Here is a 12,459-nt window from a genome sequence, read left to right as displayed (position 1 = left end):
GCCTTCAAATTTCCATAACGGTTATTTGTCCTTGATCTAAATTATTTTTTAAGGATGATAAACAAAACGTGTGTGTTTTCCATATTAATTGTGGAATTTAACAGGTGTGCTGGGATTGCTAATGCTGACTGTAGTTGCAGCAGTGCGGACAGCAGGTGGCAGCAGCTCCCGCTCCAACAAGTGGAATCAGAGCAGGTCAGGGCACCCTTGGGGCCTCCCTTGCCACAGCCCTTCCTATCATAGCTCCTTTCCTATGTGGAAAGAAAGGTGATATCCCGCACAAATCCCACAAACTTTGGCAAAAAACACAAGGTTATTTTGTGTCCCATTTACATAAAGAATGAATAACAAAATTAGGAAAGGTAGATTTTAATCTTTGGAATTTCTCTTTTTTTTTAAATTTTAAAGCCCCAGTACCTTCATTTTTAAAGTATGCTTCCCGTGCCCATCTCTTCTACCTTAATGTATTATTCTAGGTATTATCCAAGTTTTTCCTTTCTAGGGAAGTTGGCCATACTTTTATATTTTTTGCTGCATTAAAAAAAAAAAAAAGACAGGGTCTCCCTAAGTTACCCAGGCTAGCCTCCAACTTGCCATCCTCTTACCTCAGCCTCTCAAGTCTCTAGAATTATAGGTGTCTGCCATCATGCCCTTTTTGGGCTACCTTTTCTTAAATAACTATAGATGATAATAAAGGTATTAATAAAAATGATGATAAAAATGACCACTTATTAAACATGTGCTATGTTGTAGTCTCTCTTTCGGAAGTTTTACACATTTTCTCTAATCTGCACAATAATTCAATGATTTAGGTCTACTGTTATCCCCATTTTATAGATATAGAAATCAAAGCACAGGAAGATCAAGTAACTAGCCTGAGTTCACATAGATAATAAATAGAAGAAGTCAGACAAACACAGAGACTATCTGTTTGATCTTAGAGCCTGTGCTGTTCATCATTGCTGACTGGGCACAAGAGGATTCTAATCAGGGAGGCAAACTCCTGCTCATACTGAATATTTTAATTCTGCTAGGATACAGGTTGCTTCAAGCTCCTTAAAGTGTATATATTTCCAAAACTCCTTTTGAGGAATATAACCACAGGTGGAAACTTGAGGTCACTGGAAGAAAGTTCAGCATGGAAGAGACATTTGATGAGGATAAAGTTTACCAAGAAGATGAACCCCAACTTCCTCACTTATTATCTGTGGGAGCTTAGCAAATTATGTCACCACCCAGGCATTGACTTTCCTCGTTTGTTAAATGATGAGAGTAATACTCAATGTTGTTGTAAAAGTTAAATGAGATGACACAGTTGAGTTCCCAGGATACACTCAGTACATTCTTAGTTACTATTAGTTCATGTGCATCACCCTCAACCGTAATGCTAAATATACCTTGGGTAGATGGAGCCTGAAAAAGTAAGGAGGGGAATATCAAGGGCAGCAATTGGGCATTATTAATTTTATATATCTCCCTCAATGAGAGTCTCAACGATGAGTACATAATAAAGGCTTGTTGTTAAATTGATGAGCAAACAAATCCATAAAATTACATAGCCAGTGGCTATTTTACATATATAAAAATAGAATCTGCACAAGTATTACAAATGCATTTTAAAGGACTGGGGTTGAGATTGTATTGATGATCCCAGGAAATTTATTTATGACTAAATAAGATTCATGGGGGCCCCTTTTTATTTGGGGCTTATAGGCCCCCAATTTTTTATTTGTGGCACCATTTCTTGCTCTCTGATATATCCATGTTTACATTTTTAAAGATAATTTATCAAATTAACTGGTTCTCTTCTAGACCCAAAATGGAAGATGCCTGGGTATTTGCAAAGCCCAATGCCATTCAGGCTGTTGGGGTCATGTCTTTTGGTGAGTACATGGCTTCAAAAGGCCCTTTCCCAATAATGAGTCATCTATTCACTGAAAAAGATCTATTTAATAAAAATACCTGGACGTTTGGTATCCTAAGTTTTAAACTTCCTATTAGCAGTGTATGATCTAATTTATGCTCAAACTTTTCTCACTCATCACTAAGATTTGCTTCAATTTGGAAAAATCCATTTCTCATGCAGAAACCCTTATAGTTATCTTGTTTCTTAATTTGAAATTCTAGCAAGTATTATGGACTTCTTCAAAACTTGCACACAATGTACTAAGAATTGGCTGGATATCTAAAGCAACTCTGTGTCCCAGATGGCAGAGGAAGTCATGCATTGATAATTATGGTGTTGTTTAGATTTTCCTTTAGATGGGAAGGGTCATTAGGAGAAGGAAAGTGGGAGAGAAGTTTGGATAGTCTGGTTTATATCAAGACAAGATACAACATAAGTCTGATATGAATGAAGTTTCTCATTTCTAGACTCATTAGAAAAATTATTTTCTTGTATATTTAGTAAAATAATATTTTGAACATCAGTTGATTGACATTCTAAAGTAGCATTCATCTCTAAATTACAGAATAAATGAAAAAAACAAACCTGGGCTTACTTCAATAATGCTTGCTTCCTTTTTTCTTTTTTTGTGTTACAGCATTTATTTGCCACCATAACTGCTTCTTAGTCTATGGTTCTTTGGAAGAAGCCACAGTAGCAAAATGGTCCCGCATCATCCATATGTCCATCTTGGTTTCTGTATTTATCTGTGTGCTCTTTGCTACTTGTGGATATTTGACTTTCACTGGCTTTACCCAAGGTAAAATGAGAGATTCAGTTCCATGGTATTTTGGTGCTCTTGTGGATTGGTACCAATACACCCAATGTTCTACTCAATTTTTAGTACAAATTTGTCCACTGTTATATTTGAAATAATCACTCTTCCACCCATTCTTTGCTCTACCCTCCTGTCTCTCTGCTGTTTCCTCAGATTTCCCCTCTAAACTCTTAATCTTAGTTCTGTGGTCCATAATCTCTCCTTCCATCTTCACTCCAGGCTCACGAACCCAGGTTCAGGTCCTTCCTCCCCGTACTCTACTGCATGTTCAAACTCAACTAACAAAGGCCTCCTCGTGCTCAAAGCTAATAATCTTCTGGGTTCTGTGTCTCCTGACTCTTTCTGAATCACCTAACAGCACTGAACATCCTTTCTTTGCTCAAATTTCTTCCTACTGTACTCTCATTGTTATTATTTCTGTTGATTTTTCCTTTCTTTCTTTTTTTTTTTTTTTTTAATTTGACCTCTCTTATCCCCTACCTCACCTGGGTGATTAGTTTAAGCAAGTTGCCTGCTTCTCTATTAACAAATTCTCTAGATGTTTGCATCATTTTAATTCTAATCCAGACTTTTCTTATCCAGACTTTTTTTCTTTTTCTTTCCCAGCCTGTAGGGCATTTTTATTGAATTGTTCCATTCTCCTCTTAATTACAAAACATCATCTTTTCCATAAAAGCAGTCCTTTCCCTTCCTCCTTCCAAAGTTACTTCTCTTTTCTTGTTTTCACCCAGGCCCAACAACTGAATCATCCTTTCTTAAAGGGCCCTTGACCTTTTCATTCATTCATTACACTCGGAAGAGTTTGCAGGTCTGGTGTCTCACTTGACCTTCAAACAACCCTTGGAAGGTTAAGTGGAATAACTAGTTTTACCTCCTTTTAAGACACAAAGAGTTGCAGTAGCTTGCCTATGCTGGTTTGTGACAAATTAGAGAAAAAGTCTTCTGACATCCAAGTCCCATTTTCTTTCCATTCTCTTCCTGCCTCCTCCATTTTGGTCTACCATGACCCACTAAAAGCTGTCTCTTACCTCCAGCTCCTCTGGGCTTAGTTTTCTGTGCCACTAGAATGTTCTTGGGAGAATGGCTGCTTTTTTTTTTTTTAACAGAGGTTACAGGTCACTGTGATTGTACACAGATATTTCTCAGAAAATGAAGAAAGATGGCTTAATAAATAATGAATAACATGATACCAATGCAGCCAAAATATAATACCTGTGTGTGCCAGTAAAAAGCAGTTAAAAGTGACCTTGAAGGTCTTGATAAAAACTATTTCGAAACATTGGCATGTGTCACTATTGCTACACAGTTTGTCAAGATGAATGGCCTAAGGGTTCTGGTCTGTGTGGGACCTTGGGTTTTAAATGCCTCTTCAGTAAAACATAAACCTTTTTTTTGCTAGTCATACCTTCCTGGTGTGTGTGTGTGTGTGTGTGTGTGTGTGTGTTTGTTTTCTTTTTTTAAAAAAATAAGTGGTAATTGCTCAGATTTCATTAAATCTTTCTATCACAAAGCTGACAGGTGTTTGATGTGGTGGTTGTTGTCCTTATTTTTCCCCTGGCTATAATTCCCTAAAATATATTTCATTTCAAACTGGAATAAACTGACCCTGGTCCTTCAGGTCATTTCTCCTTAGGCAAATCAGGTCTTGTTTGTACAAACGGTGTGCTGCTTTGCTCCCCTGGATGAGTAGATAAAGTCCAGCTTGTGAAGCAGTAGGAACTCTAGATTATTGCTGACATTCTCATTGACTTTTGATAAGGCGTGGGGCCCATTTATTAGTGAAGGCTAGTGAATGGGGAATTTCACCCTTTTTATTTTCAGAGAATCTGGAGCCTTTTCAATCAATTTTCAGGCAGTTCCCTGTCACTGCTGCTTTGTGGTACAAACTCATTCTGCCCAAAAAAGGACATTAGAAAGGAATGTATGTTTGTTTTACTTGATGGGGGAGTTGAGGGGGTCACTTAAATGGATCTCCAGAAGAGGCAGTTCATTTAGGGTATTTAGCTTTTTAAAGAAAAGAGTACAAAGGTATTATTTTGTTTTCTTTTTAAACAGTAGTGAGATATGTGACTTTGATGTAGTTTTGTACTCAGTGCTCTTGAAAAAAAGGCAACTGCAGTTTTCAAATTTAAGCACACTACTTGGGAAATAAATGGATCCAAATGCATGTTATTTGGGAAATAAACATGTTATTCAGGAAATAAACACGACTGAGTGTTTCTGGCTGATGACTTCTCTGCCCTAATTAGATTCCTGTATTTCTTCATCAATGTCTGCAAACATACGGGATCTAAAGAACTGGTTCAAGGTATATAGTTCATTATTTAGTCTGGAACTAAATTTAATGTTCTTTCTGGGAGGCAGCCATATTTTCAGTTTTGAAACAGTGCATTTACACTCAGGCACATCGGATGACATAAAAGACAATATGTTTAGAATTCCTTGGTGTGGTCCCAAGACTGTGATTAACCCCTACAGCATCGTGTGCAGGAAACTCAACTCCCCAGATGTACTGGACTACTCTTCCTTTCAGATTTGTCCTTGATCTAAGAATAGCACTTCAAAGGGAAATTTGTTTATTTTAATAGATTTTTTTATATATGTAATTCAGTCACTTACCACAAACAAAGGCCAGAAGCAAATTTACAAAGCCAGTGAGCAAGAATTTAGGGAGTTGATTCTAATGTAAGAAGACAATGGATAAAAGTGTTTTTTAGAATTTGATTCAAACTTGAGGCAAATCCACCAAAAACAAATAATAGGAATAATAATAATAATAAAAAAACGATTAGTGTTGCATTTCTCATCAAATGGGACACATATTAATTTTAATATCAATAAATAGCTATATGGTACTGAATGCAAACACATTTGGACCGGGTAATCTATTCCTTTAATTAACTGAAATGAAGATTATAGAGCTTGACTTATAATAATAAATATCTCATTTGTTATGCACCTCAAAAATCTAGTATCTAATAAATACATAAATTTATTTTATATTATTCTCTAGGGGACTTATTTGAAAATTATTGCAGAGGTGATGACCTGGTAACCTTTGGAAGGTTTTGCTATGGCATAACTGTCATTTTGACATACCCAATCGAATGCTTTGTAACTAGAGAGGTAAGCATGATTCTTTCTTTAATACTTTATCCAGGTTCTCTCTCTACTACACTTAAATTAGGAATATTTATAAATAATTTTATTCTAAAAATTCTCAAGGACACGACAATGATGTAATTTATAAAATTTTCTTTCTCAACTTAGAATATTAGAGTATAAGATTAATTTTTCAAAAGTTAGAAGTAAAAATTATATTTATAAGCATAAGCACAAATGTTTATATAACTGCATTCTAAAGTGAATGCCAGCCTTTAGTATAGTTAAACTGAAGCTGTTGGCTTTTTTCTTTTTTTTTTTTTTTTTCCCAATACCATGTGTAGAACCAAGGGTACACTATCTCTGAGGTACATCCTTAGCCCTTCATATTTTGAGACAGGGTGTCATGTTGGTAAATTGCTGAGGCTGGCCTCCAACTTGTGATCCTCCTATCTCAGCCTTCTGGAATAGCTGGGATTATAGGTTTGCACAATTGCACCTGGCTTACTTATTGGCTTTTTTTTTTTTTAAGAGAGAGAGAGAGAGAATTTTTTAATGTTTATTTTTTAGTTTTCGGTGGACACAACATCTTTATTTTATTTTTATGTGGTGCTGAGGATCGAACCCAGCGCCCCGCGCATGCCAGGCAAGCACATTACCGCTTGAGCCACATCCCCAACCCATACTTATTGGCTTTGTTAAAAATAGTATTCTTACAAATAAATTAAGTACCAAGGTTTAAAAAGCATTTTTCAAAATTGTAGTTTTGGGAAAACATTTTGTAAATCAATGTGCATTGAATTCTAATTGGTTTTGCTATTTTTAAAAAACTAAAATGTCTTATAGACTGTGGGGAATCAAAATGCAACATCAACCTATGATTTTACATATATACTTCATTTATATATTTATATGTATACATTTATATGTGACATACAAAAATTATATAAATAATGCAAACATACAGTATATTATTTATCTACAATTTTTTTGTTTATAAATTCATTTCCAAATTATGTTGTATAATCCACTTGGATTTGTGGAGAAAGATTAGCTGAAACAGAATGAGTCCTTTTGGTGTGAAATGGGATAGCATGGCTTGTCAGGAATCCCTTTTGCTGACAGCTAAACACCCACTGCACTGGTTAGCAGTGAAACATGATCCTGAGGCACAGTGGTTCTTTCAGGAGTCATACTGAAAAGGGCTTAGTCTTAGGATCTATTCCTGGGGGCTGTTTACACAGTGCACTATGTGAATGAGTCTAATGTATGAAGTGAAATGTCCACAGAGCCTTAAATGCACTCAGTAATCAGCAAGCCCCTCAGGACAGCCCGGAGCTTCCCTTCCCATGGGCAGTGCTGGGTGAGGACGAGCATTGGGACTTGAAAGAGGGAAGAGGGCAGCACTGTGTGTGTCCTCTGCTACTAGCATTTCTGCTCACTTGCTAATGTGGCATTCACAGGCTATTTTCTACCTTGACTAGAGGGAGAAGTCAAATAAACTGATACTTTATGCAGGTTTTTAAAATGTAAGATCCTTTTAGAAATTTTCTAACTATTATTAGATGCAGGAAATGGTATTCTTGCAGCATCTGCCCAGGACTTGAGGTTCAGATTTGATCTCTAGATCAGAAAGAACAGATGGTGCATTCCCATGCGGTTTCTGGTAAACTGTGTGTGGACCATCTGAGTCACTTCACCTGGGCAGCCTCTGTCTTCAGTACTTGGACCTGAATTTCCTTTCCAGCTGCCATGACAGGAAGACAGAACTAAATCAAGATCTTTGCCATCGTAGTAAAGATTAGGCAGAGGAATGTCATATATACCTCACCCGTTCACTTCTTTCTATACACATAAACACACACACAGAGCTAATATAATGAAACCATCTCAAATCATGGGTAAGATATCCAGCCACATATAAAGGGAACAAAAAGGCTGTGTGTCCCTAATAAATATCCCTCACTAGTCTGCCCAGATTTTTTTCATTCTCACAGTCCTATACTAGAAGTTTTGATGATAATAGATTTTAAATAAGATAATATTTGGAAAACTGTTCAAATTATAATCAGTTAGAGTTATTAGTTCAACTCTTTAGCAGAGCCACGGCAGCATCTGGCCTCTGGGGAATGTTACCTACCAAGGTAACACAGCTTGGAGAGCTGCTTCTTTACCATATTAAGCATCTGACCCTCTCCTACCATGCCATCTCTGCCCCTGATCTTCTGCACAGTCACTCCTCTATTCAGTCTCCTGTCTCCCTCCACAGGTTTGTTCCTACTCTCACCTCTTTGCTCTTTTGCATGCTATTGACTCAGTTGGCAATTCAGCTTCAAATTTTATCCATGTTTCAATCCCTATCTCAAGCCAAGGTGAGTCCAGAACTTTTCAGGAATGCTGTAAAGAAGATTACTTGAAGGGAGACAGATCCGAATGATTGAAGCTCTTTCTAGTTCTAAAAGCTATTTGATATTTTTTGTACCATCACAAATTGATAAATTTGTTTGTTTGTTTATTTATTTATTTTGGTACTGGGGATTGAACTCAGGGACACTCGACCACTGAGCCACATCCCCAGCCCTAATTTATAGTTTATTTAGAGACAGTGTCTTACTGAGTTGCTTAGCACCTCGCTTTTGCTAAGGCTGTCTTTGAATTCACAATCCTCCTGCCTCAGCCTCCTGTATACATTCATTTCTTTAGATGGGTTGTCAATTTCTAGTTAGGATATTAATTCCAAAGAAAGGAAGAATCTCCCAGACATCTTCTCTTTGTAAATTATACCACAGTGTGGGATATATTACATAGGAGACTGTCAATTGGTTTCCTGATCTGAGTATTACTAAGAAATAGTGATAAACTCTTCTCTATTTTTGTTGAGGAAAAGCAATATATCATGGACTTAAATTGTAACAATTAGGATTTCATTTATGTAGAATCAATTTCCTCTTAGTAAAGGATATTACACATCCAGCATCATTAAAAGGAAATGTGGTAATGCTTTCCTCAGAGGCCATTCAAGTAATCTAAATAGCATCTGCAGTTTGTTTTAGTAGTAACCTTGTTAGGCTCAAGAAGAAGGATAAGGTAACTTCCTAAGGGTTTGCTTATTCTTGAGAGATGCATGTATTTAAACCCTGGTGTGTCATGCTCTGCGTCTGTAATATAATCAACTGACTGACTAATAGCACCACCAAAAAATACTTGTTCTTGCATTATGTGTCTATGTGTAAGTAATTTGGAAATATAAAACATTCATAGAGACAAAATTTGATTGTCTTATGACAATATTGTATATACTCCTACATGCTATTACAAAATACTCTTTCAATAAATCTTGCATGTCTGAAAACTACCTCTCAAAATAATCTGTTTATTTGGCAGGTCATTGCCAACGTGTTTTTTGGAGGGACTCTTTCATCATTTTTCCATGTGCTTATAACAGTGGTTATAATTATGATAGCCACATTGGTTTCATTGCTGATTGATTGCCTTGGAATAGTTTTAGAACTCAATGTAAGTACATTTAAAGATCTACTTCTTCCATCCTAAAACTCGCTTTTTTAAAAAATATTTATTTTTTTAGGTGTAGATGGACACAACATAAGGCCTTTTTTTTTTTTTTAATGTGGCGCTGAGGATAGAACCCAGGTCCCGCCCATGCTAGGCAAGTGCTCTACCACTGAGCCACAATCCCAGCCCCCTAAAACTCTTAAAATAATGGTTCCGCTGGGCGAGGAGGCACTTACCTCTGATCCAGCTACTATGAAGACTGAGCCAGGAGGGACACAACTTGATGGCCAGCCTGGATGACTGAGAGGAGACCCTGTATCAAAATAAAAAAGGAAAAAAGGTTGGGGATGTAGCTCAGTGGTAAAGTACTCAGTTCTGGGGGTGGGTGAAAATGTTTCTATTTAATGTAAGATGTATTTTCCTAAGAGAATTGTCACTTTCTGAATTAGAATGAAAACATGTTTGTAATATAATAGTAAATATTTATAACAATGATACTCTGCACTTAATAGGACTACATAGTTTTGAAACAATGGGTCTCAAATAGGGGTTAACTTTGCTCTCCCTGCCAATATCTAGAGGTGTACTATTAACTAGGTGGGCAGTGCCGTTAGCATCTAGTGAGAAGGTGAGGGGTACTACCAAGATCCCACAGTGCACAGCACAGCCCCTCACAACAAAGTATCAACTAATTGAAAACATCAAGAGTGCAAGGTCATGGTTGTATGATATATAGACATTTCTAAAAGAAAAAAATATCAATTAAATGGACCTGGAATATTTTTTCTGAGTAAAAATATATACCTAGTGAAATTCATTGAAAATATGAAAGGAAGAGAGTTATATCCATATTGTATAATCACTTACCCAGGCCAAATTTCTTTTTCTTTTAATATTTTTCTCTCTCCAGATCTTTCTTTTGTAGCATTTACTGCCACCATTCAAATTGAGATCTTCATCACAACTACATCTAAATTGATCCTTTTTTTTTTTTTGCTTCCACTAGAACATATTTAAGTTCTACTTTCAGTTTATTAGCATCCTGCCCCAAATATCTCCACTTTCCTCCCAGAGCAAATATAAACAGAGTTTATATTTGCTTTTATGAAAAGCTATTTCCCCTTTACTTAGTAAAATCTACCCTCAGTACCAGCCAACCTTCTTTTTATGGCTTATATATATATTCCAAATCAGTTCTTTCTTTTGTCCTTTGTCTTACCTGTTTCCTTTTCCTACAATGACCAGTTTCCTTTCATTTCTCTCAATATATCACAAAGGCTTCACAATCGAGTGCAAATAACAACACATGTACTCATAGATCACATATTTATTGTTTACTTCTTACGTGCCACAAAACAGGAGTGATGGAAGGAAATCAGAAGGGATCCTTGCTTTCTCACAAACATACAAGTTCAACTGCTATGTAGGTGATGAAGATGATAGGGAAGTAGATAGGATATCTAAAGACATTTTTGAGGAAAATATGTCATAATTTGGTGACAGGTTTAATTAGAAGGCAGAGGGATAGAAGGGCACATTATGCATGACTCCTTGGTTCTAATTTCTAAGCAGAAACAGCACAGATTTCTAAACGAAATCACACCATTTAGGATTTATTAGGTTATGCACCATGGGAGGGCAGACTTTTATAGGTAGGATCCCAAGTTATCATTCACACATTACGTTAAGAGTTAGGGCTTGGAGAAAGTATTATTGTTAGTGCCCAAGACACTTTTCCCTCCAGATGCCGTTATGATTTTGAAGTTCCCAGAAAAGGCCATAGGAGATTCTGTCAAGAACACACTTCTGGGAATTTTCTGGGAACAGAGTAAATGGAAAGTGGAGAATATGCAGCTTTTCAAAACCTCAGGGCACTAGGAAATTGCCCTTTCACTGGTGGTGAAAAACAAAGCCCAGCAGCACACAATGAGGTGTGCCTAAAGTCCCAGTTATTTGGTAAACTGAGCGAGGAATACTGCCTAAGCCCAGGAATTCAAGGATAGCCTGGGCAACATGGTGAGACCCCATCTTGAGAACAAACCAACCAACCAACCAACCAGGAGGTGGACAAATGCCAAAGGCAACTTTAATCTGCTTCCTAATTTTGCATAGGACAGGGCTAGTAGGTCCACTCAAGATTATTTCATGTAGCAACCTTGATGCAGTAACTTTAATGAAGTAACTTCATTTGTATATTATCTCATATCATGTGCTATTTGAACCATCTGTAAATTTGTCTTCCCTACCAAATTGTAAGCTCTTTGAAGACAATGTGTAGCCACCTTCTTCATTTTCCATGATACTTGGAATAAGGATAAAAACAGTGTGTTCAAATTCCTGCATGGGTGATTGCCCCTTGAGACCAAAGATCAGGACTTATTTCCATGTTCCCACATATGACATTGTTTAGTGTAGTACCAGGAAATAAAGTATGACAAAAAGTGTTGGTGTTAATAGTAGTAGTGATCTTTCAACTATGCTGTAGATACGACCAACATGATCCCCCACCCTGTTTTCTCTTGTTTTATGAAACGTCTCATTTGAATTCACAAGTTTTGTTTTTTAATGTTGTAGAATTTTGTTATGAGGAAAAATATATCTATCAGCTGCCTAAACAGTCAACCACATCTTGGTAAACTAAGAAATGTTTTGTTTGTCTCTAGTTAGCCAAGCACATACATATGGCTCATTTTTGGGAAATGATATATTTTTGTAAATTTAACCATTGCTTTACATAGACTTAATTGCTAATTTTCATGACACATGTGCAACAAAATCCTTAGCACATTAACACTAAATATTCACTATTGTACTTATATTAAAAACATTTGTGATTAAGATAGGTCTTGGTTATTATAGTCAGAGAATACCTTGTAAATATTAAAAAGTCAAAATCTGAGCTTCTGTGGAAGACTACTTTAAAAAAAATTAAAACATAATTCTAGATTCTTAGATTTTTTTAACCTATATAGAGAGATACACACAAAACAATTATAGGAAAGTGTTATATTGTTGGCTATAACCTAATAACCCAAGACAATGACACCTGTTTTAAAAGCATTTTGCAGAAATTAGTAAAATCTAGAATCTCCATTCTCTATAGACCATCTGAAAATATGTG

The 12,459-nt window shown here is 36.3% G+C and overlaps 1 protein-coding gene across 2 annotated transcripts in view; it reads left to right on the top strand.

Moving 5' to 3' along the window:
• Slc38a11 (solute carrier family 38 member 11) overlaps window positions 1-12,459 on the top strand; it is a 50,730-nt gene that overhangs the window by 31,423 nt on the left and 6,848 nt on the right. For both annotated transcript variants that reach the window (XM_046447543.2, XM_046447544.2), the window contains 4 exons: window positions 1,813-1,883; window positions 2,544-2,705; window positions 5,737-5,849; window positions 9,210-9,341. In XM_046447543.2, the coding sequence (XP_046303499.1) occupies window positions 1,813-1,883; window positions 2,544-2,705; window positions 5,737-5,849; window positions 9,210-9,341 (478 nt within the window). The remainder of the gene's footprint in view (window positions 1-1,812; window positions 1,884-2,543; window positions 2,706-5,736; window positions 5,850-9,209; window positions 9,342-12,459) is intronic.

This window comes from Marmota monax, unplaced genomic scaffold (assembly GCF_021218885.2).
Source record: "Marmota monax isolate L192 unplaced genomic scaffold, Marmota_monax_Labrador192_F-V1.1 WCK01_AAM20220418_F8-fsc00007, whole genome shotgun sequence".
In the NCBI taxonomy this organism is placed as follows: Eukaryota; Metazoa; Chordata; class Mammalia; order Rodentia; family Sciuridae; genus Marmota; species Marmota monax.
The sequence above is the reverse complement of the archived record's forward strand: the minus strand, read 5'-3'. Positions and strand labels throughout refer to the sequence as shown.